At 40.0% G+C, this 25,969-nt stretch overlaps 1 protein-coding gene across 2 annotated transcripts in view; it reads right to left on the bottom strand.

Moving 5' to 3' along the window:
• The window catches only part of bcas3 (BCAS3 microtubule associated cell migration factor), a 328,454-nt gene extending 306,036 nt beyond the window's left edge, over positions 1-22,418 (bottom strand). For both annotated transcript variants that reach the window (XM_034097703.2, XM_071205327.1), the window contains exons 1-7: positions 22,337-22,418; positions 21,262-21,354; positions 20,869-20,923; positions 20,164-20,239; positions 16,961-17,067; positions 6,797-6,878; positions 2,549-2,621 (exon numbers count right to left, since the gene is read on the bottom strand). In XM_034097703.2, coding sequence (XP_033953594.2) covers positions 2,549-2,621; positions 6,797-6,878; positions 16,961-17,067; positions 20,164-20,239; positions 20,869-20,923; positions 21,262-21,332 — 464 coding nt within the window. In that variant the 5' untranslated portion in view covers positions 21,333-21,354; positions 22,337-22,418. The remainder of the gene's footprint in view (positions 1-2,548; positions 2,622-6,796; positions 6,879-16,960; positions 17,068-20,163; positions 20,240-20,868; positions 20,924-21,261; positions 21,355-22,336) is intronic.
• Between the last annotated feature and the right edge of the window lie 3,551 nt (positions 22,419-25,969).

Here is a 25,969-nt window from a genome sequence, read left to right as displayed (position 1 = left end):
TGTGCTCTCAAACACCCACAATCAGTTGAGTAGCCTTTGTCTTGCCCATAACATGTATATTCATTGAGCAACCATAGGTCTCCAAGAAGTTTTATACCTGTGGATGTTTATTCATTTTAGAACTCAAATAATAACAGCATCAAACAGGGAAAGGAAACACAAATCCTTTCCAGACATGTGAGCAGACATACCAAGGTTTGCAATGGCACCAGCATTCTTTACTAATTCCTAAAGCCCACTGGCACTGTTGCATGGACTGAAAGGGAAGCATATGTAGCTTTACTGTCAAGAAAATTACTAGATCCATACATTGTTTGGACCTAACGCATAATCCTTTCCATTGATAAAATTATGTTGAGTGTGCCTGGCTGGAAATCCACAAGTTCAGGGCTTCATCACACACATGCTTTTTCCCTTTTCTGGTTTTCCTTTAATTTGCAAATCTTGTAATCTAAGCCTAGAGCTGACTGAACCAACTTCTTAACCATCACGGCTATAGCGGCCAAGGCTTCAATCTGTTTTTCATTTAAGTGTCAAGACGGCATCCTTTTTAGTGGTTAACAAAAGCTGTTATTTGAAAATGATTATATGCTAAAAATTGTGTGAGGAAGTTTATGAACAGGCCCAATGGAAAGTACTGCGCCGCTCCCGGAAGCCTTTTTCCTTTTCGTCTTCGACCAGAGTGTTATTTACCAAGCACTTCTGTAGGGAGAAGAACCACAATGTGCCATTTAGCCGGAGGTCAGGGTTTCTGCTTTTCAACACAGTGCATGTTTTCAACATTAGTGTCAAGCGACGCCTGGGTGATTCGCCAAACCGTTAAAACGCCGCCTGTCTCGGTGTCACTGAGGACATAGGAAAAGCAGAAGCAACAGGGTCACCCAGACAGGGGCGGTAGTCCCTGGAAAACATCGAGAAGGTGGTCTCCATCAAGGCACAGCTTAAGACAGCCTTCCTCCTTTCATTTCAATTGAAGGGCAGATTGAGTTAAATGTTTTGATTCTCTGAAACAGGCGTTTGGAAATGGGGAAGAGTAGTGAATAAACTGGAGAAGAGTGTACAAGATACCTTGAGTTTGTCGCTTTTTAAATTAACTTTCTTTTATTAAACAATTAAATGACAATACCAATCCCAACTGGAGTTCGGGGACTGTAGTGAATTCTTTAGGTTTGTGTGCATGTAAATGGTCTACTCCAGAGGGAGTTTCTCTCCCACACTCTACCTGAATCGCTTCCATTGGACTTTGTTTACTTCTGTTACACAATGACATCACTATGTAACACTCCAGCTTCTATTGGCCAGCGCTTCTACACATTGAACATGATAGGCTAAGGGTGGGACTTTTCCGACACAGCTCTAAGCGTTTGACAAATCACAACAGAGGCGGCCATCCAACCAATCAGAGCAGACTGGGCTCTGGTTTCAGACAGAGGGTGAAAAGAGGTGCTGCAGCACAGGCAGTACGAGAAAAATAAAGAGCTTTTTGGATACTAAAGCATGGAGACATGTCACAGTGGAGACACACAATACAAATATGAACCTGATAATAAGAATAATATGTCCTCTTTAGATCTCCTGTCTGCCAATGGGGTGTCCAGGTACTGCTTGCATGCCAACCATAGGGGTATTACAAATCCATGAATCACTTAGCAGCAGAGTTGGATGTAACGCATTACAAAGTAACACGTTTCTGTAATAATATTACTTTTGTCGGTAACGGAGTAGTATAACGCGCCATGATATATTTGTCAAATGATGTTCACATCACATTAGAAAACATGTCCTGGGTAACTTTTGGTAAGCATGTATTTAACAAAAAAAAAACATAATATAATTAAAATTGCACTAATAACTAAATTAGAACAATGGGAAAGTGATTCATCCCTAACTTAGTTCAGCTCTAGAGGTTTGGTTTAGAAACTCAACTGTTTTAAGAAAAATAGACTGTGATAAACCCACTGCCAAAAACAAGGCACATTTAGCTTTTTGTGAGGGGAGAACTTGATGTTGGCCTAACCAGTTACTAGTGCCTGACGTATGAAGCTGCTAGAAAGGCAACTTAACAACGAATTCTATCAACATAGGAAACTATTGTTATCCATCACATATTACGTAAGGCATTTTTATCCTTATAATAGAATAGAATAATTTAATTTATAATACATGTACAATGAAAGAAAAAAAAGCTACTCCCTTTAAAAGGTGCCATCAAAACAAAAACATCACAACATACGACAACAAATACACGCAGCATACATACTTAAGTAAGAATAAAGAATAAAGTGCAGTAATTATTTCTGCATGTATTGGGGAAATCATGTTGCCATTGCAATTGTTTATTTGACCCATTAGGCGAAAATAATGTATAGCAGTGGTATGAAGATATGTGATTTTGATCCCAGCCGAATATAATTTAACGAATAGTAACTCATATTTGGCTGATGGAGTCTGCAACAGTGACTACAATGGTTGTATTGTAAGTGTAAAGTTAAAACACCCTGTTGGGTAAGGTAGTGATGTCACCTGTTACTATGATGCTGGAACTTACCCAGAGGAACCCGTGCTCTTGCACACCCCCAGCAGAGGTCTCTTGTCAGCAAAACTGTCCATCTTCAGAGGACCTGAAGAGGAAGAGAAGTCAAAGGAAGATGGTTGAGAAAAACTGAATAATCTCAACAACAAAGAGGGACATTCTTTAATGTAACAAGTGAGGCCTCTAGTGTTACCAACGCCGGAAGCCTTGCGATGACAGGAAATATGTAAATCATTACTGTTGCACTGTAATTCAATTACGGTCACAAAACATTTTCAAGAAAAGAAGACATTTTTCCCAAGAATGGGCCATATTAAGCAAGTGAGCCGACCACTATCCTTTAAAGGTCCCCATTATACTGTTTTTCATCAATATATTACAGGCCTCAGATACATACCAACATGCCTCTGAAGTGTATGGCTCAAAACACCAAACAGATCATTGCAGCGTCCCATAATCCCCTCTGTTTCAGCCCTGTTTCCAAAGTGCTGATTCTCTGTCTGTTACTTTAGATGAAAATAAGGAGCCCCTCCCCACGCCCCTCTGAGAGACATTTGGTTAGAAAGAACTCAACGGTGCTCGAGAGGAGATTCAGGTGACAAGGTGGGGGGGGGGGGGTTACCTCGGTTGGTGATTGGCTAATGGTTACACAAGAGAGCGAATTGTTTTCACCTGAAACTTTCAGAATCTCTTTACATGTTTATGTATAAAAGATATGAAAAAGTGGATTTTGCATAATAGGTGACCTTTAAAGAAAAGTGGAATCGACTTTGGATTGCTGACATTGTTCTGATCCTTCACTGTGTGAGGTTTTTAAGGAAACTTTACCCCAAAAAGAGCTAAGGACGGAAAAACTATTAAAAAAATTGAAGATAAATGCGCTGAATGGTAAAAAAAAGGAATTACAAATGTTTTGTCTATGTCCTCGTTTGTTTTGGGGATTCAGGGTGGAATTAGAGCACAGTAAAACCCAGCAGGCACCAAACAAAGACATTTAGAGAAAATATGTTGCGTTAAGCTGATCCTGTATTTTCCCTGATTGTCTCATTCATGAAGACGGACAGAGGATAAGGGGATTGTGGGCATGGGGACGCTTGGTTTGAGGAAGACGTTAGCCTTTGGGGTTCTGTAATTTCAGGCTTGACAGTAATCAGGCCCAGTTCCTGTATTGTAGCATGAGAGCAAATGTGACTTCCCTAGCAGCCTTGAACACTCCACACAGGGTCCTTCCTTCTTTCATGTGTCTGTCATCAGAGTCAACATGTTGAGCCATAACTTAAATATCCCTTTAAGAGGATTAGTGAAAAAGATACTTTTATTTGATCGAAGCAAGCACTACTGACTTCCCTGCAGACGTGTGCATGTTTCAATGTAACAGAGGGACGTGCTGTATGTTGAGATAATACCGTAACATGGATTAAAACCTTTCAGACAACTTGGTTATTGTTAAGTGTTTTTAGAACTGCTGTCAATCGATTAACATTTATTATAACATGTATTTTGGGAGGAGATCAAACAAATGTGTGTGGTGCTATAAAAAAGCTGGTAAGGGAACCATTGTTTTAAACTATATTATAACATCTTAGCTTACTTTTGCCCATACTATGTGATCGCCCTCTGTATAATGTGCACAGAGCTATTCTTGTATAGTTGCTACCGATACGTTATTGCGAGCACTATCTGTTCCCACAGTGGGGATCTTGCTCGCTATCTCGACCTCTCATGTTCAACTTCAATAAACTGGCTCGCTCTTGTTTCAGCAAGAATCCTAACCTCCATTTTTAACCACACCTCAAGTGAACAAGTGCACAACATTTGTCACGGATTAGATGTGCCGTACACCAAGGTAGTTATGTTGCTAGCTGAAGTCCAGTGGTCTGCAGTCAGTGCAATACATGTAGCTTGTAGCTTGTTCCTTTTCATTGCCATGGTGAATATTCACGCTGGAACTGTGAGAGCAAGTTTCGTTCGAACTTGGTAATCTGATTAATTTTCTTATTAGCGCAATAAGATTAACCTCGAGCGTTTACGCATTAACGTCGACAGCCCTACTTTATAGTGTTGGAGCATCCCAACTGTAGCTCTATTTTGAAGACATACAACAGTTCTGTGCCTCATTTCACAAGGGAACAGAAGATCACAGGTCGTAAACTCCGGAGCGGATGTGGATAAACGCATTTACTCCCTTTGGAAAACCATTCCTTCCCTTTCTATTCTAGGAAAGGGTAACCTTGTCTTATTATAATCAACACCTATTTTCGGGTATTTCTAAGTCCGCCCGCCCACGGCCTTGCATGGCAGACAATCGGCCTTTTAATGTCTCACCACAGTGCACCACTGTTCTCGCCCTAGCAGATTGCAATCAGTGTCCTTCCCTCCAGTCGTACAATTCATATTTATTTTCTGCGGAGAGAATTGCTCCCCTCATGTATTGGGGCTATCTGCTGCTTCTGATTACTGTGGTTTGCTTTCATCCACTTCCAGTGCTCTTCAAATGCCGCCATTGTGCGTTGTTGAAATCTGCCAAAAGACCGGAACCAGGACGTAGAACAGAAAGGCGATTTTCTCACAAACAATGGCACAAACCAAAGAGCTGCTTTCTAGGCAGCATTCTAGGCACTGATTGACACCTGCAGAGATAAAATGTAAATGTCATGTCTGGAATGTATCTAATCAGTGGATCCACTAAACAATTTGCCCCTTAGCCTTTAAGAGTTCAACAATGAAAAAGAGCAAAACGTGCAATTGATTATCAGCATATGAACATTTATGCAATATCAATTAAGTATGTTTGTGTCAAAAACACTAATTAAAATGATAGGAAAAAAGTACATTGAATATAGCAGTTGTGAAATATAAATTGATTTTAATGTATAACTTCACACAACTTGATGTGCATCATTTCTTGCATTTGGTAATTATTACTGAACATTTGGTTAAGATTGCAACACATGACGGCTTCTGATGGGAAGCAACAATGGCTTCTCATGATGGCAATACATGTAAGTATTTGTGTACATTTAAACAATACTATTTTCCGGACCAGGTTTTGTACCCATTCTATTAGCCTTACTTTTTCTACATCACCTGTTAAATCAAATATATATTTATATTTAAGAAATACAACAAGATCAATAATTATGTACTATGTAGTGTAGTGTAGTGTAGTGTAGTGTAGTGTAGTGTAGTGTAGTGTAGTGTAGTGTAGTGTAGTGTGTGTGTGTGTGTGTGTGTGTGTGTGTGTGTGTGTGTGTGTGTGTGTGTGTGTGTGTGTGTGTGTGTGTGTGTGTGTGTGTGTGTGTGTGTGTGTGTGTGTGTGTGTTCTCTACATGCCCTTATATTGAAAAAAACACGTACACAAAAATAAATGTCTTCATACAGACACCCACGCATAACATATAATGTATTTTATAGCAGTTTCAGCAAGGGGGCACTTCTGTATACAGTGAAGCCACAGCAGCTTTGGCAGCAGGAGAGCGGCAGCTGACTGCAGAGGCTCGCTGCCACAGACCAACACTAAGCGTTGATTGCCTTTGGGATGTAGCAGGGTGGAGCACTGTTTAATTTTTATGATATAGCAACAGTTAAAAGCCCAAAAACCAAAACTGCATTAGATTGTGCCATATAAAATGCATTTAATAATAGACCTTGAAATTCAAGTTAACCAATACGGGACAGATATTGGAAATGTATTTTGAAAATACTCTTCCAAGGAATAAAGAAAACATATTGAAAAGTACAGACAGGTACTTCTGAAAATGTATTTCGTTTTTGGGGATTTGAAAAGATAGACTTTGTGTTATTTTATTCTTTACCTGCAAGTTATGCAAACCAAATCCTGTGATGTTCCCCTTTGGTTTAGTGTTAGGGTTAGAGCTGCACAGAGACTGATTATGTGTTGGAGAGAAACCTGCTAGTGGTTTCTTTATGTTTCTTTACGTGTCTTTATGTGTTTTACAGTACAGTCGATCTTCCTATCTGAAAAAATGTATATCAATTGAAAAGAGTGTTATTGTGATAAACATATTCAATTATATTAGTTAACATACAAAAACAAACTAAAATACCATGTGTACCATGTTGTAAATGCATTGAGGTAGCAGCATGTGTAGCGTCATGGTACACATGCTAAATAATATTAGTTTGAGCATTGGACAAACTCAAATCAATTTAGATAAGCTGATCAGAGTTGAAATAAACAGTGTGTGCTTTAAAGTTTGTTGTTTCACATTCCAGCAAGGGCATAGTACTGAAGATACTCACTGATATGAGGAGCTGGCAAGATGCGCGCCGCTCGAACAGGACCGTGGCGTACTGAGAACAGCTCCTGGGCCTCGCCTGCCAACTGAAAGAAATGAAATAAAGAAGATATATTAAACATATACAGATCAATTATACACTTGTCATATAAAAGTACAGACTGACAGTTGCAAGTCAAAAGAAGTCTTTCACTAATGAAAAAAATAACAAACAAAACAATATATACAGGATAGTTTTACGATTCTAAAAGAGTACTTTTTAATTCTTAGCCCTACTTGTGCATTTCCAAACACACCACTGACAGCCGGAAATTGGAATGTCCCTGTAACTGGGTGTTAAAAACAGACAGTAAAGTAAAATGATATATAACGTTGCAAGACAGACTGGGCAGCAGAGCCCGGCAGTTGACGTCTCGATGGTGTTTACTCATGTTGGTCAGATAGGATGCTGACTATAGCAGCTACCTATTAATGTTCTTCGTCTACTATTACTAACAACAACATTTGATTGGTACCCATAAGTCAAATTCATAATATCCGACTGTATCAACAGCTACTCAATATTGGTTCAGTAATGAGTCCTAAAATTCGGAAATGACATTTTGTCACTTCCCGTTCCCTTCTCTTGGAGTCAATGGTTTTTTTGGACGCGTTTGTTGTTAGAAGCATGAAATATGGTCTGTTAGTCAACACAAGCTTACGAGATGTCCCGTTGTGTTAAACGACATCAAATGTGTCAGCAAAAATATCCCACTTGCGAATGTCCAAACTTCTATGTGTCATAAAAACGATGGTTGCTAACAAGTGAAAAAATGAAACTCCATCCATCCATCCATCTTCTCCCGCTTATCCGTGGTCGGTCGCGGGGGTAGCAGTTCCAGCAGAGAGCCCCAAACTTTCTTTTCCCTGGCGACATCAACCAGCTCTGACTGGGGGATCCCAAGGCGCTCCCAGGCCAGCGAAGAGATATAATCCCTCCACCTGGTCCTAGGTCTACCCCTTGGTCTCTTCCCAGCTGGACGTGCCTGGAACACCTCCCTAGGGAGGCGCCCAGGTGGCATCCTAACTAGGTGCCCGAACCACCTCAACTGGCTTCTTTCGACGCGAAGGAGGAGCGGCTCAACTCCGAGTCCCTCCCTGATGACCGAACTTCTCACCTTATCTCTAAGGGAGACACCAGCCACCCTGCGGAGAAAACCCATCTCGGCCGCTTGTATCCGCGATCTCGTTCTTTCGGTCATGAAACTAATTAACATTATTAGCCGACAAGTCTACCTTTAGCATAGCGGCGGTGATGTACAGCCATGCGAACATGATGTAGTTTGTTTATAGTATTACGTTAGCTTTTCATTTCTGACGATTGCATTAGGCTTCAAAAATCACAAAGTAGTGTTAATGTGTCGAGATTATCCTGCTAAAAGTAACATTAACTTGTTTTGGCGAAAAGGTTTACTTTATTGCAATATACTGAAATCTAATAGTTAAATTCTGGGTCTGCCTACAAAAATACATCATCACTGCACTACTCCAAAATTACTCAATTACACAAGCAAAGAAATAAAACACAAAAGCTGTTTGTTCAAGTGTTAATGGTTTTACAGTTAATGATCAACGCAAGTGCTTTGAGTGTTTTTTTTCTTCTATAACTTCTCTTCATCAACCCACTATACCAATCAAGTGTAACAAGTGCATTCCAGCACATGTGCACAAGCTTATTATAGACATTTAAGGATAAACACTAAAGGTTGTCATATTAAAGAGGATTTTAAAACATTTCTGTTTAAATCATTTAAATGATGTGCATTTACAGTGGGGCAAAAAAGTATTTAGTCAGCCACCAATTGTGCAAGTTCTCCCACTTAAAAAGATGAGAGACGCCTGTAATTTTCATCCTAGGTACACTTCAACTATGAGAGACAGAATGGGGGGAAAGAATCCAGGAAATCACATTGTAGGATTTTTAATGAATTAATTGATAAATTCCTCGGTAAAATAAGTATTTGGTCACCTACAGACAAACAAGATTTCTGGCTCTCACAGACCTGTAACTTCTTCTTTAAGAGCCTCCTCTGTCCTCCACTCGTTAACTGTATTAATGGCACCTGTTTGAACTCGTTATCAGTATAAAAGACACCTGTCCACAACCTCAAACAGTCACACTCCAAACTCCACTATGGCCAAGACCAAAGAGCTGTCAAAGGACACCAGAAACACAATTGTAGACCTGCACCAGGCTGGGAAGACTGAATCTGCAATAGGTAAGCAGCTTGGTGTGAAGAAATCAACTGTGGGAGCAATTATTAGAAAATGGAAGACATACAAGACCACTGCTAATCTCCCTCGATCTCAAATCCTGCAGTGCCAGACGGGTCCCCCTGCTTAAGCCAGTACATGTCCAGGCCCGTCTGAAGTTTGCTAGAGAGCATTTAGATGATCCAGAAGAGGATTGGGAGAATGTCATATGGTCTGATGAAACCAAAATAGAACTTTTTGGTAAAAACTCAACTAGACGTGTTTGGAGGAGAAAGAATGCTGAGTTGCATCCAAAGAACACCATAGCTACTGTGAAACATGGGGGTGGAAACATCATGCTTTGGGGCTGTTTTTCTGCTAAGGGACCAGGACGACTGATCCGTGTAAAGGAAAGAATGAATGGGGTCATGTATCGTGAGATTTTGAGTGACAACCTCTTTCCATCAGCAAGGGCATTTAAGATGAAACGTGGCTGGGTCTTTCAGCATGACAATGATCCCAAACACACCACCCGGGCAACGAAGGAGTGGCTTCGTAAGAAGCATTTCAAGCTCCTGGAGTGGCCTAGCCAGTCTCCAGATCTCAACCCCAAAGAAAGTCTTTGGAGGGAGTTGAAAGTCTGTGTTGCCCAGCGACAGCCCCAAAACATCACTGCTCTAGAGGAGATCTGCATGGAGGAATGGGCCAAAATACCAGCAACAGTGTGAAAACCTTGTGAAGACTTACAGAAAACGTTTGACCTCTGTCATTGCCAACAAAGGGTATATAACAAAGTATTGAGATGAACTTTTGTTATTGACCAAATACTTATTTTCCACCATAATGTGCAAATAAATTCTTTAAAAATCAGACAATGTGATTTTCTGGATTTTTTTTTTTTTTTTCATTTTGTCTCTCATAGTTGAAGTATACCTAGGATGACAATTACAGGCCTCTCTCATCTCTTTAAGTGGGAGAACTTGCACATTTGGTGGCTGACTAAATACTTTTTTGCCCCACTGTAAATGGATATCTGCTTGTGTCTGCCAAATCTGGTTTAAGCTTCATGTGTTCATATGCGATGACGCAGATGAGGTCAGTGTCTAGCGTGTACTGGCACATTGTTTGAGCACAGAATGTCCCACTTACTGTTATTCTTTTATGCGTTAAATTACAGCGAAACATGCATTATCACTTTACTTGTGCTTTAATCTAGTTGTTTGAAGTGTTTTAGCCCATCCGAGGGGATGATCGCTCTTTTGTGCAATTAGTAGCCTTTCCAAAGTGGCGGATTTGCAGCTGTGTTTTTATTCAAAGTGCTTGAAACCCAGTAGTGGTAGATTAACACTGGAGACACGGGCAGGTTTTACCAGCACTGATAGCAGGAATAAAAGGCGGTTGGCAGAAGGGGAGGATTCCTGTAGAGGCAAATGGATCTGGGAGGGAGAATAATGGCATTTGCTGGATTAAAAAAAGGAAGAGGGAAGGGCCAGAGGTTAATGCGCCGGGTTATTGTGCATTACCCCACTGCTCATCCTCGCCTTACATGGCTCTGTGTGACATCCACTGCCATCAACAACATTCCCACCATTACATTAGTGGCACGGTGTATGCAATATGCAAAGTTGTTTTCCCTGCCCACGGTTATTCATTATATTCATTTCATTTGTGGCTTGGATGTTTTTGTGGAAACAGTGTCTGCTCTTCTGTTTTAATCTCTCAAATGTAATACCATAAGCTGTGAACAGATATCTAGGGCATATTCACAAGTGAGTGTGCTCACTGACAGTGCTGAACATATTGAAGGTCTGGAGGCAGCAGGTGCTTCGGGGATCGGACGGTAACAGGTGCTCGTTTATGGGCTTTAATAAAACGTTAAGAGTACATGAAGCTAGAACGATGCAACACAACTTATAATGTTGCTTCAAAAAATAACTATATTACTTTCTATGTGGCGCATCTCAGGATCGCACTCACTGTCAGCTGACCTGATAAAAGGTACAGATGAAGTGACGTGAGGATGTTGCAACTTGTCTCTTTATATATTGTCAAATGATTTGCTAGTTGTCTAAATATAGCGAATGTGGCCATGTTTGCATATTTGAGGCAATAGTTACATATAGGGGTGAATAAGCGTCTACCAATCAGAGGCTTGATGGTTCAATCCAATCCCCTGCAGTCAAAATGTTAAGGTTTTCTTGGGCACCAAAAAATTGCTACTGTAGGCATGGTTCTAAAAGTATATGGACGTCGCTTCGGATTAAAAGGTCAGCTGAATTACATGTCATGCAATGTTGTGTCCTCCATGTGATTTGGAATTAGGTATGTTGGATTGGTCAATTGTTAGAATTAAATGTTCACAGAACTTAACTAAGATCTGGAAATAAATTGAATTAAAGGAAAGTGGGTTACAGGTCCAATCAGTATTATTTATCATTACATTTAAATTGGGTTTTAATGTAACACTGTAACTCAGGGGTAGCCAACACGTTGCCCCTGCGGGCACTTAGTCGCCCGCAGGGGCAACGTGAGTCGCCCGCCAGGCATGTTCTAAAAATAGCTCGCCAAGCAAATCCAAAATGTATAAAATACACAAAACAAAAAAGGAAATGTAATTAAAAGAATCTACCCAATGCATAAACAAAACCTCAATCATAACTCTATATCTAACACCCCTCCTCCCCCCACCTCCACAATGAATATCGACCACGTTCTTGCTTGATTTGCGGGACCAGCGTTGCAGTCGGGAAGAAAAGCAATGTGGCCTCTCCGCTGATTTTCCTTCTGGCAGAATCTACACAACACATCAGCCCCATTGAACAGCCTAGTCGTGCCAGCCTATACAGCACATGAAGAGTTTTACCGTGTGTGTGTGTTGCAACTTCCATATATTTATTGCACTTGACACACACATACGTATGGCGTAATTTCCACTTTGCAGACATGTCCCCCCCACTTTTCGAAATCCCGTTTGTGTCCCCCCACTTTACAAATATGTTTATTATTATTTTTTAACGCAAGCAGTCATCGCCACGGAGGAGCACACAGCCTCTGTGAGAGAGAGAGAGAGAGAGAGAGAGAGAGAGACAGAGAGAGAGCACACCTTTATCTATTTAATATAGATAAAGTAGGAAATCATTACAATGTGTACTATAGGACAGTAAAAAAAAATAGTTTAAAAGGAGAGTGATTAGAAAAATATGCATTAATTAAAAGAAAGAATGCAGACTAGGTAACATAAGATAAGAATAAACCAGTTTAAATGATTTGTTATTGGTTGTGATCATATTCTAAAGATGTTTGGATTATTAAAAAGTATCCAGCTCCCTTTCATCTGAGTGTTGAGAGCTGTATCCATGAATTCATGTTGTGCTCAAAGTGCAGATTGATGCATTTCACTTCAACATTTAAAAAAAATCTTCCCAGGGGTGCCCCCACCCCCAAATAAAGCAGGTTAAAATAATTAAATTGCATACATTTTATTTTAGTAAACACTGCAAACGGGTCCCACAGACCCAAACAGCACACAAAGGTTAAAGGTCAGCATATAATAATGTTAAAATGTGCTAAAGAGGAGTAAAAGTAGCTCACGACTTGTTTTATTTTTTGAAAGTAGTCATTGTCAAAGTAGTTGAAAGTCATCCTAAAAAAGGTTGGTGACCCCTGCTGTAACTGTTGCAACATTTAAAAATACTGTCCCGCCGATGAGGGCAAGATGCAGATTTGAAATACTTTTCAGAATTTCATAACCAACGTCAATTATTCCTTCTTTCCTGTCAAACTGTTATCACCACAACATTCTGAAAAAGCCAACCTGTGTGTAACTAAAGAAAAGATGTAAGGCAAGTATGAGTAACAAACAAATGGAAGGTATCATTTAGGAAAATATTCAAATGCTGATATCATCACTGTGAGAAAGTCTTAGCCGTGAGTTACATCAGAATCCCAGCATTTTTACAATCCTTCAAGAAAATAAAGATAGCAATCTGTTGGCGTATAGTTCCCTGAAATTACCCATTTTGTTATGAGGTTCTGTGAATTGTTTGAAATAGTTGTGTTCCTGAAGAAAAGAGTGAAGAACTTAGTTCGGAGGTAACAGGTGATCGCATTAATGCATTGCTAGCAAAAGCTGTATTACAAAAACTGCGGACACTTTTTCTTCCAAGCAGGTATATTATCTCAACACCTATGCAGACAACTAGTCCACCACAGTCTGCCTTTTATCAGTATCTGGATGACACCTCTTTAGTGTTAGGCGGCAGTAATCTTCATCGCCTTAACAGCTCTGTCAACATCCATACAACTAGTCTGAAGTCGCTCTCTCACAAGTGTGTGAAAGTGTGTGTACACGTGTATGTTCATAGCCTGCCAGGCCATTATAGAGGGTGTTGGTTTAGCAGATGTCACAAACACTTCACAACCACTCAAGAGCTAGAGACCGAGGCACCTTCAGTGCTTACTTAAAACCCTGCAAAAAAACACAACCCAGGAACATCCCATAAACCTTCAAAACTGAAAGAGAAACAATGTCGGAAGACAGCGTGTGATAACATGCTGCACTGTGTGAATCAGAATTGGTATTCTAATTCAAGTGAAAGGCAGAAGAGCTTATATTTTCACTGGGTGTGAGTAGTGTGGCTAAAACAGCTGTAATCCTTTGCTCGACCAATATAGAGCTGTGCAAGGATGACGTCATTGTGAAGGCCGACCTGAAAGTTAGCTTTGCAGGGGATTCCTCGACAACAAGCAAAACCTTTGTTTCATTGGATTTGAGAAAATTGCAGAAATTAAAATCTGTGGCAACTTCTGACACTCAAAGCTTTTGTTCAGCGGGATAATCTCCAAAAATTACCGCCACTTTTATAAAAGCGTAAATGCAAAAGTGAAAAAAGCTAGCGTATTTCCAGAAACAAACTACCGTATTTTTCGGACTATAAGCCACGACTTTTTTCCCCATTTTTTTTTGTACAGCTAACGGCCACTAGGGAACCTCCTAAATCTATGGATTTCACAGGTAAAATTAACCACCTTTAACACTATGGGCTCTATGACCGGTCCGCGCCCGCCACCTTTAAGCGGCGGGCTCCAGCAGGAAAAGCTGGAGGCCGGAAAAGAGTGAGACAGGTAGCGCGCCAAAGTAAAAGTGGAACCGAGAGACAGAACGAGAGCAAGACAGACGGACAATGTAGCTGCTGCGGCTTATATGCAGGTGCGCTTTATAGTCCGAAAAGTACGGTACACGTCAACACCGCTAAGCTAAAGGCAGACTTGCGTTCGGCTCGATGACATTTAATAGTTTCATTCAGCCACTTGTTATCTACCGCAGTTTCAAAGACACGTAAAGGCTTCAGAAATTCATCAGAAACTAAACGTAAAAATGTCATAAGCTGGTGCTAATTTATTTCAGGCTTCTAAGAAAAAACCTGTTAAAAAAAACATTGACTTCTTGACTTGGGAAATGAGAAGGTCTAAAATGCCAACTCATTCATGCACCACTCCAACAACACAGTGAGAGTGAGTGACTCAGGAGCTCACGTCAACGTGTGTGTTCAAAGGTAAAGTAACAGTGTGTCCTTTTACACACAGACTGTGGATGATCACGCGGTTAAGGTTACACTGATAAGGGACTATGTTGTTGAAAGGATACATGTAGTTTGCATTTCTATATGCCAGGCACAACTCGGTGTGTGCGTAACTTTATTAAGTCACAGCGCAGAGAATCTTCTGATGATTTCCCAAGAATGACTTCAAAGAAGTTCATTTTCTGAGTTTTGAGGTTTTACAATGACCCAGTCACGATACCCTTCTTGAATAACAAATATATATAAAAATGCAACTCCCAAAAATAAATACCGTACTTTTCGGACTATAAGCCGCGACTTTTTTCCCCATTTTGTGTGTACAGCTAACGGCCACTAGGGAACCTCCTAGATCTATGGATTTTACAGGTAAAATTAACCACCTTTAACGCTATGGGCTCTATGACCGGTCCGCGCCCGCCACCTTTAAGCGCCGGGCTCCAGCAGGAAAAGCTGGAGGCCGGAAAAGAGTGAGACAGGTAGCGCGCCAAAGTAAAAGTGGAACCGAGAGACAGAACGAGAGCAAGACAGACGGACAGTTTAGCTGCTGCGGCTCATATGCAGGTGCGCTTTATAGTCCGAAAAGTACGGTAGTAACCAAACGGAACACTTCCAGTATGTTAGGAAGTACTACAGTGCAGCGTGGTGTGCTCCTGGCACCGCTTCTTGAGTTTCACAAAGACTATTCAGCTGTATTGCTCAAGGCAGGGGACGGACATTTCCCTGAGCAATTATTCCCCGTTGATAAATTGACACACTCCACCCTTCTCTGGCCTTATGACTACCTTTCTCCTTTTTTTGTTGCGTTTATTGGGTAGTATTTTTGATATACACTTCAGAAGTAGTTTATATTTTTCCTCGGAAAGGATGAGAACTATCTATATTCCAACCCATGGGGCGCTCAGATACACAATGGCGAGGTCATCCCCCAATGTGTCCTGATTATCTCTGACCTGAGTCCTTCTCCGCAACAAGCATCACTTGAATGAGCAGTTATTATTAACCTTTACAACAACAATGAGTCATGACAATTTTCCTGATATACTCATTTAACTGTGTCACAGAAATGTTTTCTTTTTGTCTACATAGTATTATTTAACATGCAGCAACTTAGTAACATTGGTACATTGATGAATAACATAAACATTAAATACTTTTCTATGCCTTGATTTGCGTTAATTTAATGTGTTGATTTGGTTACACTATATATGTACAGTGTATATATATATATATATATATATATATATATATATATATATAAAGAGAGAGAGAGAGTTGCTAAAACGTCAGACTCACTTATTTATTTTTAATTCCCATTAAGCTTAACTAAAAATAAACATTTTGATTGGCTGCCAATGATAGATGTATGACCTATCAATCGCTGCCCACTACACACCAAATCTTCATTATGTGCATCTTTGCTCATCATTTGTTTTCTCTACAACCTTTAGATCTTGGCACATTTTGCAGCTCTGAGTAGAAGCTACTGAATAGAGTAGAATACTGTCTGTTACATGGTCAACGTCGCTACCTAGTGGACAAGGCGTGTACTACAACACAGTGTTGAATTTAAACAGGGAAAAGAGCCAAACCAAGCATTGATAACTGGTTAATATGAAATGATAAAAACAACTATTTAATTTGTTCTAGATACCCCTTATCAGCATATTTCATTGTTTAGCTTTAGCATTTGGGGTTGTGTTTCATTTGAGAGCATCTTAAGACAATGCTTTGACTACAGCATGGAAAGTTAATATGTGTCATGTGTAAAACTAGTGACATGGTTAACGTAGGGTTGTTCTGACTGATTCATACCACTACACAAAGAAGTACATATTTTCCTGTTTGCTTTTTTCTTAAGCTACGTGTCCAGACAGTGGATATCATTTGACCTGGGTTTGACTGACCTCAGTATGGACATCATGTATACACAATGTTCCATTACCCAATCAATTTTAAAGACTGTCTCTTGAGACATAAAGTAAAAAAAGTTGTTGAGCATCTTCATTGAGGTTAGTTTTTCAGTTTGGTAACATTGAAGAGGAGTAGAGTTAAGCTTCACCAGTCCTAAACAGGCCTGTTTTTCACATATTTTATTGATGGCACAATGAAAACTATTTCTGGAACTATATCTACAGTTTTTGTCATAGTGACTTTGCATTCACTTTTAAAATCGTTATCACCTTTTTAGTAGGGTACAATATAGCTGTGGAAAAATATCGTTATATAGAAAGCCAAACGACTGACTGTTACACATATCCATCTGAATGTGTGCTTGAAATGAAACGTTATGGCACAAAGACTCCTGAAAATGTAAAAGGTTGAAGCATTACAGGCAAAGGAGGTGAGTGACTTACAGATACGCTCCAGAGCTGCATCCCGTCAGTGTAGCCAATCATGAGGCAGAGAGGAGGGTCAGTAGTTCCACTGTGCATCTCCATGAACTCTGGATTGCGGGCGGTGTCTGTGCAGAAAGAAAGGTGTAATTAGCAGATGCTTGAATTATCCAGTACTATAATAAACAAACAAATGGTTTATTATTTAAAAAAGTTATGTTTTAATTATCTTCAGTGTGCGAGTGACGTTCGTATTGTTTGTACGCTGTAAGTCTTATTGTGTGTTATCATGGCAAAATGTGTTCCTTGAGCAACCTACTGTAAAAGCAATTAACCCAGATGCCATTTTGAGTTCTCTGACAGGCGTGTATTATTTGACTGATGGCAGATTTGGTTACAACAATTGGATCCCAACTGTGCAAGATGCGGTCAGAAAACATCATAGTTGTGCAGTCGGGAAAGGAAAAAAAGGCTGGGATCGTAGATGGGTGGGCTCCAAGCACCGGCGCCTGAAGACGGGTGGCACACATGGAGCAGCTCGCTTCCACACTGTGATCATTCCATCATCACCGCGAAGGGAAAGAAGCAGCCTTCATCTTTACGGAAACCTGAGTAACTATGGAGTTTCACTTGAGTCTGATGACCAAGTTCCACCACGATGCCTGCATAACTCTTCAGACCAAGTCCCTCTCAAAGGACATACAGCACTACTGGAGCAGTAGAGGTTTGAAAGAAACGTAGGACCTGACCCTCACCCTTCTTATTAGAAGACACCACATAGAGAATTAAAGCAGGACCATATAAGAGAAGAAAGCAGAGAAGTAACAGTCTGAGTCTGAACCTTGTTGAGCAGCCCCTAATACAGTATATCTGTGGCAGTAAAATACTAATTCCTGTATACCATAAGAACTTAGAAATGCACTTAGAACTTAGGAATGCATTCAAAAGCTACCCATGAAAGACAGGCAGAACGTGGTTGGATCATCACAGCTATTATTGCACAATCACATGTAGTGTATAAGTACATTTGAAATCGAGAGGCCTGACTGACTTCCCTTCTGTTACTCCACAACGCTTTGCACCCCAGTCTGCAGCCCTCCAACTGACCCGCTCCAATCATCTGTAAGCCTATTAACCTTTACCAGTGTTGGGCAAGTTACTTCCAAAAATGTAATACAGTACATATTACTGTCTTTTTTAAAGGTCCCATGTCATGCTTTTCCGGTTATCACCCGTCCCCTTGTGTTATGAAGGTTTTTCTGCATGTAAACGGTCTGCAGAGTCACAAACCCTCAAAGTACACCCTGTAGCGAGTACAACTCTAACACAGAAAAGACCTGTCTGTGCTGCCCCAGAACGCCTCGTTGGACATTTCTCTTTTTCCATTGTTTTCTTCCTGGGTACAGTGACGTGCCCATACCCAAATGGACCCATTGGTCCAAATGGACCAATCCGTGGAGCCGTTATGTTACGTCCGCGGAGCCGTTAGGTTAAGCCTACGTTAAGACTTAACCTAACGGCTCCGCGGACTTCCTCACACACACACACACACACACTCAATCTTTTCTCAGCTGCAGCTCCGTCGATTTCTCCTCCCTGAGACGGCGGGACGCGGTGAGGCTGTGAGTCTGTCAGACTCACAGGGGGGCAGGAGCTCCAACAAGCCGTTTAGGACAGAGAGTGAATACATACTATACAGAGATGCTGTGTGAGAAACCAATGTGAGTTTGGAACACTGCACAATGTAAATCTATTTTAGTAGACCTCAACAATGGAATTATGATCAGTAGAAATGGCCATGACATGGGACCTTTAAGTAATAAGTTACATTACAATATTACTGTCCCTGAAATGTAATGAGTTACACTACTTGTATATTACTTTTGAGTTGTTACTAAAATAACCGCAAAAGAATGGCTAGGTATTTTAAATGCTAAAATGTAGTTTAGTGCAGCTCATTATACATCCAGTGAAGGGCAATGTGGTTTAGCAGCATAACAACTGTGTAGGCCCTTAAGGCTAACAACTTGTATTACACAGCTGAGTTGAATACTCGATTCTGATTGTAAATTCTTAACATGTGACACGTTGTTAATCCAGTACAGACCGCTGTCAAGGACTATAATGACGGTTGCTAAGGAGGATCAAGAAAGAGAAAGGAAAAGAGGTTAAAAGACGGAGCGCTGGACGTGAGATAAATCACCAGAAGAAGGCAGACAGGAAGTGAACACTAACAGGAACACGGCTCTGAAGTGTGTTTAGTATATGGCCGTGTAATAAGCGGGATAATGTGCAGCGAGGCGTCATTATGGGGAAGAGACCCCCGACAGGCGGATCAGGGAACCCGAGGCGAAGAGGAGGGATCTTGATGAGCCTGAAGGGTAAACACCAGGCTTACTAATCTACCCGCACAATTTCTCTGGTGTCGGAATGTCTCGCGATGTTGGTCAATTCTTAAAAAACAAAACACCATTTCGTTTCGGGTTAAAATGAGTTGTAACGGCGTTAATGAGAATTGTAACGGGTAATATATTACCCACATTTCATTAGTAGTGAGTTACATTACTTTGTTACAGCAAAAAGTAATACATTACTGTAACTCCGATACGTTTGTAACGCGTGACACCCAACACTGACCGTTACAGCCCTGTCCTTTCCCTTTTTTACCTCCTTTCTTTTCCTTTTCTATATGATGAGTTTTGATGATTAAGAGCAGCAGAGGGTATGACAGCCTTGTTTACCTATAAAATGTAACGTGTTGATGATTTGGTGTGTAGACAGACATGAGAAGGAGTCATCTCCCCAGATGCTACCTCAATGTCTTGGGCACGATAGTGAACCCCACATTGCCCCTGATGTGTGTGTGTGAGGGCCTGTGAACGTGTTTCTCTTCTGATGAGCAAGTGGCGTCGACATGACAATAATATGGTTTATAGATTTAGTGCATCCCTTTTAGTTCCCAGGAAACATGGACGGTTCGCTTTGAGTTGCTGTCGGCACCAAACTCTTTCAAACCAAAAAGGCGTTGGGGTGCTTTGGACCATGTTATGTTTGCAAAAGCAAAAGCAAATACTACAGTAGAACAAAATAAAGAAATGACATTGCAACTGTTTCCTAACCAGTTTAAGATTCCCTGCAGTAACTTTAAATAAAGAACACCATGCCGTGAGAACTCTCTTTTTTTTTAATACTAACTTGATGTTGTCAGAGAGTTACAAACTTACCGTTGATGTCAGCTTTCTCAAATCGAACCCAAATGATTTTCTCTTTTTCATCAGTGGGCGGAGCTCCAGTGTACGCCTGTAGTTTGGAAGACAGATGAGATAACAGGTCAGTGTGACAAATATTCCAAACATTAATAATCCAAATGATATTACTCAATTTAGTTTACCAGAAAAAAGTATAAATTGTATAAATTAACAAAAAATGAATACAACACCACAGGTAGAAATCTTGAGACAACCAAAGGGTATATATATTTATTTATTTTTCCTGCAAGCTCAGGTATGCATCAGTTCTTATATTGCTGTTTTAAATCACACTCATTCAGGTAAGGTAACAAACTCAATTCCCATAACCTGTCTTATTATATTAAATATTGTTGTGATGATCTTAACTTAAACTTTACTGAACTATACTTTCAAATGAATTTATATGTTTATACTCTTTACTCTAGAGTGCGTTTTTTTATTGTCTATCATTTTTGTAGTGAGTTTTCTAGCACCATTGCTCCAAATTTGGGACAAAAGTGTTCACAAACAGTAGACTCGAAGTGTTTCTCAGTATGCATACTGACTTTGTTGAGAATACTTCATTTTGTCATGTTTCTAGTATTACCATATCAACGACGAGCTGTGTACCAATTGAAATCAGACAGTGCTGGGGAATTGGGATAAAAAAAAACTTGAAAACAGTCGACAAAAAGTTACCTGGGGTACCACATCCTGCAGGAAGGTCACCACACTTTCCATGTAAGACTGCTCCCTGTGACAGAAAACAGCCCGTTTAGATTGACAGCCCAGCAAAATGTAAATGTTCTAAAGCTGTATAGATGTATTTATCTGCATGTGTAGATACTTAATGTAGTGGATTTAAATGATATTGAAAAAAGTAAATATCATTTGGGGAAACATTTAAAGTGGTGCAATGTAAAAACATATCCTAAAGATGACGTGGAAATATGCAACATCAAACTTCTTCAAGCAGAGTTTGACTTGTGCTTGGTGCCCAGGAACATGATTTGTTTTCAGACAGACGGATGGAAAGACAGAATCACATTACGGATTTCTAATAAAATAAATATTGCTGATGTCTGTCCTTACGTAGCAGCTTGTGCCCGCACCAGAACCCCTCCGGCACAGCGACTAGGTCGGCATGGGGAGTCCGATGCCATTTCGTCACCCGTATATTTTAACCTGAAAAGGTACAAAAATCACATATTATTATGACAGCAGCATAGAAATAAAACAAATCATTTATTCGCCCTGGAACTAACTTGTAGAGCAGCGAATGTTTCCCTGTATCATGCAAATAGAAGAACATGTGAAAGACAGGTAGAAGTAATTTTTGCCTGACTCTACATCTCAGATTCAGCTTCTTAAATTTGAAAATGTTTTAATATTTGTTTAGTCAAAAAAAATCCCCAGCAAAATGTCATACATTTCAATGAAGTATCTTCAAAGTCTTTGCTTTAGTCAAAAGATATTCCCTGTTAGTGATCTAAGAAAAGCAAGCGATTCAACAGCTGGAACCAGAGGATGTTCACATGTTTGCTGATAAATTACTTTAACATTTAATGAATTAAACTTGTCAAGCAATGTACTGTTGACCATCTAATGCATTAATAGTTTCAGAAGCGCACTGCACTGACTTTACGAAAAATACATGTTGATAGTGATGCTTTAACACCATTAATGTTACAGAAAAAGTAGTCCCACCATTATCATATTGAGGATTTCAACATCGAGTGCAGCCAGAATAAGAAGCATATGTTATGTTGTTGTCTCATCCTATACTGTGTCTTTACTTGAGTGAGCATACTTTAAAATAAAGAGCTAAGATATACGACATATGGCTTCTCTTGTATACCCTGCCATACTTAGCTATCTTAACCTATATTATAGTAAGCATGTTTTCATTGAATGTATGCCTCACACACGTGCAAAGAAAAGGCTAATACCCGCAAAGCTTGCCAACTGTCAAGTCGACTCATTATGGCTATTGTCTAACGGTAGAGTTATGTCATCTGATAAGGACCTGCAGCTAACTTGGCTAGCATTAGCATTAGCTTAAGAAACTCTCGTGGTGTGATAAAACGACACAAACGGAGCCTTACAAGAGAACATGCATGTGTCGAGTAATGTAAGACTGTATTGTCAAGTAGATATAGGTACGAACCGTAGTGTAGAATGACGACTGTGTCCTTGCTTATGGACTTGTGTGAAGAGCTCTTTACAATAACGGTGTCAAAACAAAAACAGACTGGATTTGCGGAACTGTGTTGTTATTGGAAGCCAATCCGATCGCAGAAACGTTTTTGTCACCCAATCAGCAGACAGTTAGGGCGGGACTAGTACCTTCGTCACAACATCACAAGTCTCTTACATGTTTTACAAATAGGTAATACAATAATTACAACTACTACAAACGGATGTTTTGTCTGAAAAAGCCGGTCTCCAAAATCATTCTTATTTTAAATGTCTTGATAATTTTACTTTATTATAATAACTATTTTAATAATATTACTAGTTGTATTTTTTTTTAACCTTTTTTCTTAATTGAAGTATATTTTTTACTTGATTACATTTGCAATTCCTTTTTTCCTAAACCAGCAAACAGAAACGCGACTGTAGTGCTTTTTTTGTAAAAGAAGAAAGAAAAAGCTCTCGCAAAATCCATCTCATAGCTCCCAAAAATAATAACTTCATTTAATAATGGGTAACCATAACCATTATTCTTGACTAATAGCAAGGTGATATGGTAATGAATTTCCTCATGAGGAGTTTCCCAACTTATATTCATTCCAATACGGTATCTAACCCTAAAACTAACCCCAAAACCTTTACCCCATATACAAAAAACATAGAAAAAACCCGGTACCATCACACCTTTCTTTCTGAAAAAACAGCACATTTTATGAAACGTCAGAGATTTTCAGTTTATAAAAATTATTATATTTATTATTTCACTTTTTTACCAATGTCTTTTTAACTTTAACAAAGCCTTTCCCTTTCCGACCTATCTCAATTTCTGAACGAACCTGGGGCAGGATAATGCGATAATGCTATAATATGTTAAAATGTAAATGACTGTGATATCCTCTGTAGAAATACGGTCCTATTGTCTTCGTCCTATGTATGTGATTTTTTGTAAGCTGAAAATCAATAAAAATACTGATAAAAAAAACAAAGCCTTTCCCTACCTGAAGGGCCTAAGTTTTACCATCTAGACCTCTGCTTGAGTTTCTCACACAGGCTCATTGCGACACATAAGAACACCCTAACCTGAAACAACAGTCACCTGAGAGACACCAGAACCACCGTCCACAGACCAAACAAGGAGGGGACAACGTCCATGTGAGACAGGTTAGGGCCCCTAAACTATGAATACTGTATTTATATAAAAATCTGACTGTGACATCGAGTGAAGGAGGGAAACAGGCACAACTCACACATAGGGACACCACCAAGCTCAAAAACACTACACAGTCTCTCTTGTCACTTAACACACTCATCCACTACAATACAGCATCGACACACTTCACGAATAGAACTACATCCACTGATACACATCTTTATAGTCCATTGACTCACCCACTAGATCAGGGTTGTCAAACTCAATTTCTTCGCGGGCCACATCAGCATTATGGTTGCACTCAAAGGGCCGGTTGTAACTTTAAGACTATATCAAAATACATATATAAATATTTAATATAAAATAATGTATTATATTACATCATTGCCTCTGCATTGGATTATTATCGGATAGGGTAATAACTTCATAATTAACTACGTCTAAAAGCAGAAGTCTAGGGCAAATCATTGCAAGTCTCTTCAGTGAGAATGTTACAAAATGATTTAAAAAAAAAAACTAATTCTGAGAAAAAGGCAAATTCTAAGAATAAATTAATATTTTGAAGAAAATAAGTCAAATTCTGAGAAAAAAACTTGTTCTGAGAAAAAAAGTCAAATTCTGAGAAAAAAGTCAAATTTGAGATGCATTGTGGGAAATGTAGTTTATGGGCAACGTGCTTCTGTAAATCGGCATGTAACCGTATAATAAACATATTATATTCAATGCAATCTCTTGAGGGGCCGCATGAAATGAAGTCGCGGGCCGGATTTGGACACCCCTGCACTAGATCAATAAACTAGACACCTCAGTAAGCAATACTTTAAGCTAATTCAAGCAATACACCACCAACACAAAATAGAAAGACCCTTGCAGCTAACACATATTCACCAGGCATGACCTGGTAAGTCAACAGACATACATAATTCATTATAGCATCCACACCAACAGAACATACACTCACCAAATGACATAGCAACACCATCAACTGCATACATATACATGATTCTACAACAACATTACAAAACCATCATATACAGTAAACCCTAATCCTTACACTCCCCTTCTCCAAACCTGAACATCTCCTTCCCTCCAGCTACATATAGAGCCAAGTGCCATCTGGTCAAATCCAATTTACAGGACTGGTGCATGACAGGTACTAAACCAATCCGGATATTGGGAGACTCCAACCTTTCCAGAATCCCACCCATCCCAGGAACCAAAACATCCAAATTGACAGCTACCCAGGGCCAAAGCCTACAACTTATTAGAACTACTTAAACCCAACCCACCCCCTAGGGTCTAAACTCTTATCCTGTCTAGTGGTATCAATTAACCAGAACGCCAGACAAACTATAGCACGGCTCAGGGCTCTTCACAAACTTGCCAAAACAACCTCACCCACACAAAAACAAATCTATAACCGATCAATTAATCTAGGTTCTAGACGCCAAACCCCTGACTGGTATCCTACACAACATGATCACAACCAGACCAGTAAAGATCCATTGGATGACACCCACAGCTCAACTCATACTGGAAAAATGACTCCAACAGTTACAGATAAATGTATAACGCTTATAAACGCAATACAGTATACACCTACACGTAACCTACAATCTGACGGGACCCACATCTCCTCTAAACCCAACCCCGAACCTGACCTGGGGTGGAGTTCATCATCCCCAGTTATCAGGCTCGATCATGTTTCCTCTCTGCAGTACAGCAGCGGCTATTGCAGAGGGGCCTGACCTTTGTTCCATGCCCCTCTGAGTATGACTGGAGTAACTTCGTAGGCATCTACACCGATACCAGATAACCCTTGCCCCACCATGTGATTCTTCACATTAGACCTAGAGTATCAGACTGCAAATGTTATTATGGCCAACTATCTACCAAGCATGCTTCATCAAATATGCCACTATTTGGACCTAATCAGACCCATACTGTTTCGACTCACTCCTACCGCTTCACAATTTATATCAACAGTCCATATAGTAAAGAAATAGGCCCATCAAATGGTAGTAATCAGCAATTCATCAGCCACACACAAAATACCAATTGAACGGGTTCCTTCAGGCCTACATGACACACTTCTATATCGTATAGGTAATCCCACACAACAATTGAAATGAATTTTAAGTAGGGACCAGAATGGGCATTTGACTTAAAGTGGAGAGCATGCACGGCACACCCACAGACACGCTACGGTGCCTTAACCCCAACCCCAACCCAAGGGTAAGGGCTAAGGTTAAAGATGTAAAAGATAGCCACACTTTGAGACATTTTAATTACATTTTATATTTGGAGTCAATGAAAGCTACAGTACATGAATGAGAGATGCTAGAGGTAACACACTTGCTGCACATAAGCTGAGACAGAAGACACACTTAATTCCATGACACCACTCCTCACAGTTGTGGATGAAATCACTGACCAATATGAATGCTCATCTCGCTC

This window comes from Pseudochaenichthys georgianus, chromosome 13 (assembly GCF_902827115.2).
Source record: "Pseudochaenichthys georgianus chromosome 13, fPseGeo1.2, whole genome shotgun sequence".
Classification (NCBI taxonomy): Eukaryota; Metazoa; Chordata; class Actinopteri; order Perciformes; family Channichthyidae; genus Pseudochaenichthys; species Pseudochaenichthys georgianus.
Note: the sequence above shows the minus strand (reverse complement) of the source record. Positions and strands in the feature narration are given on the sequence as shown.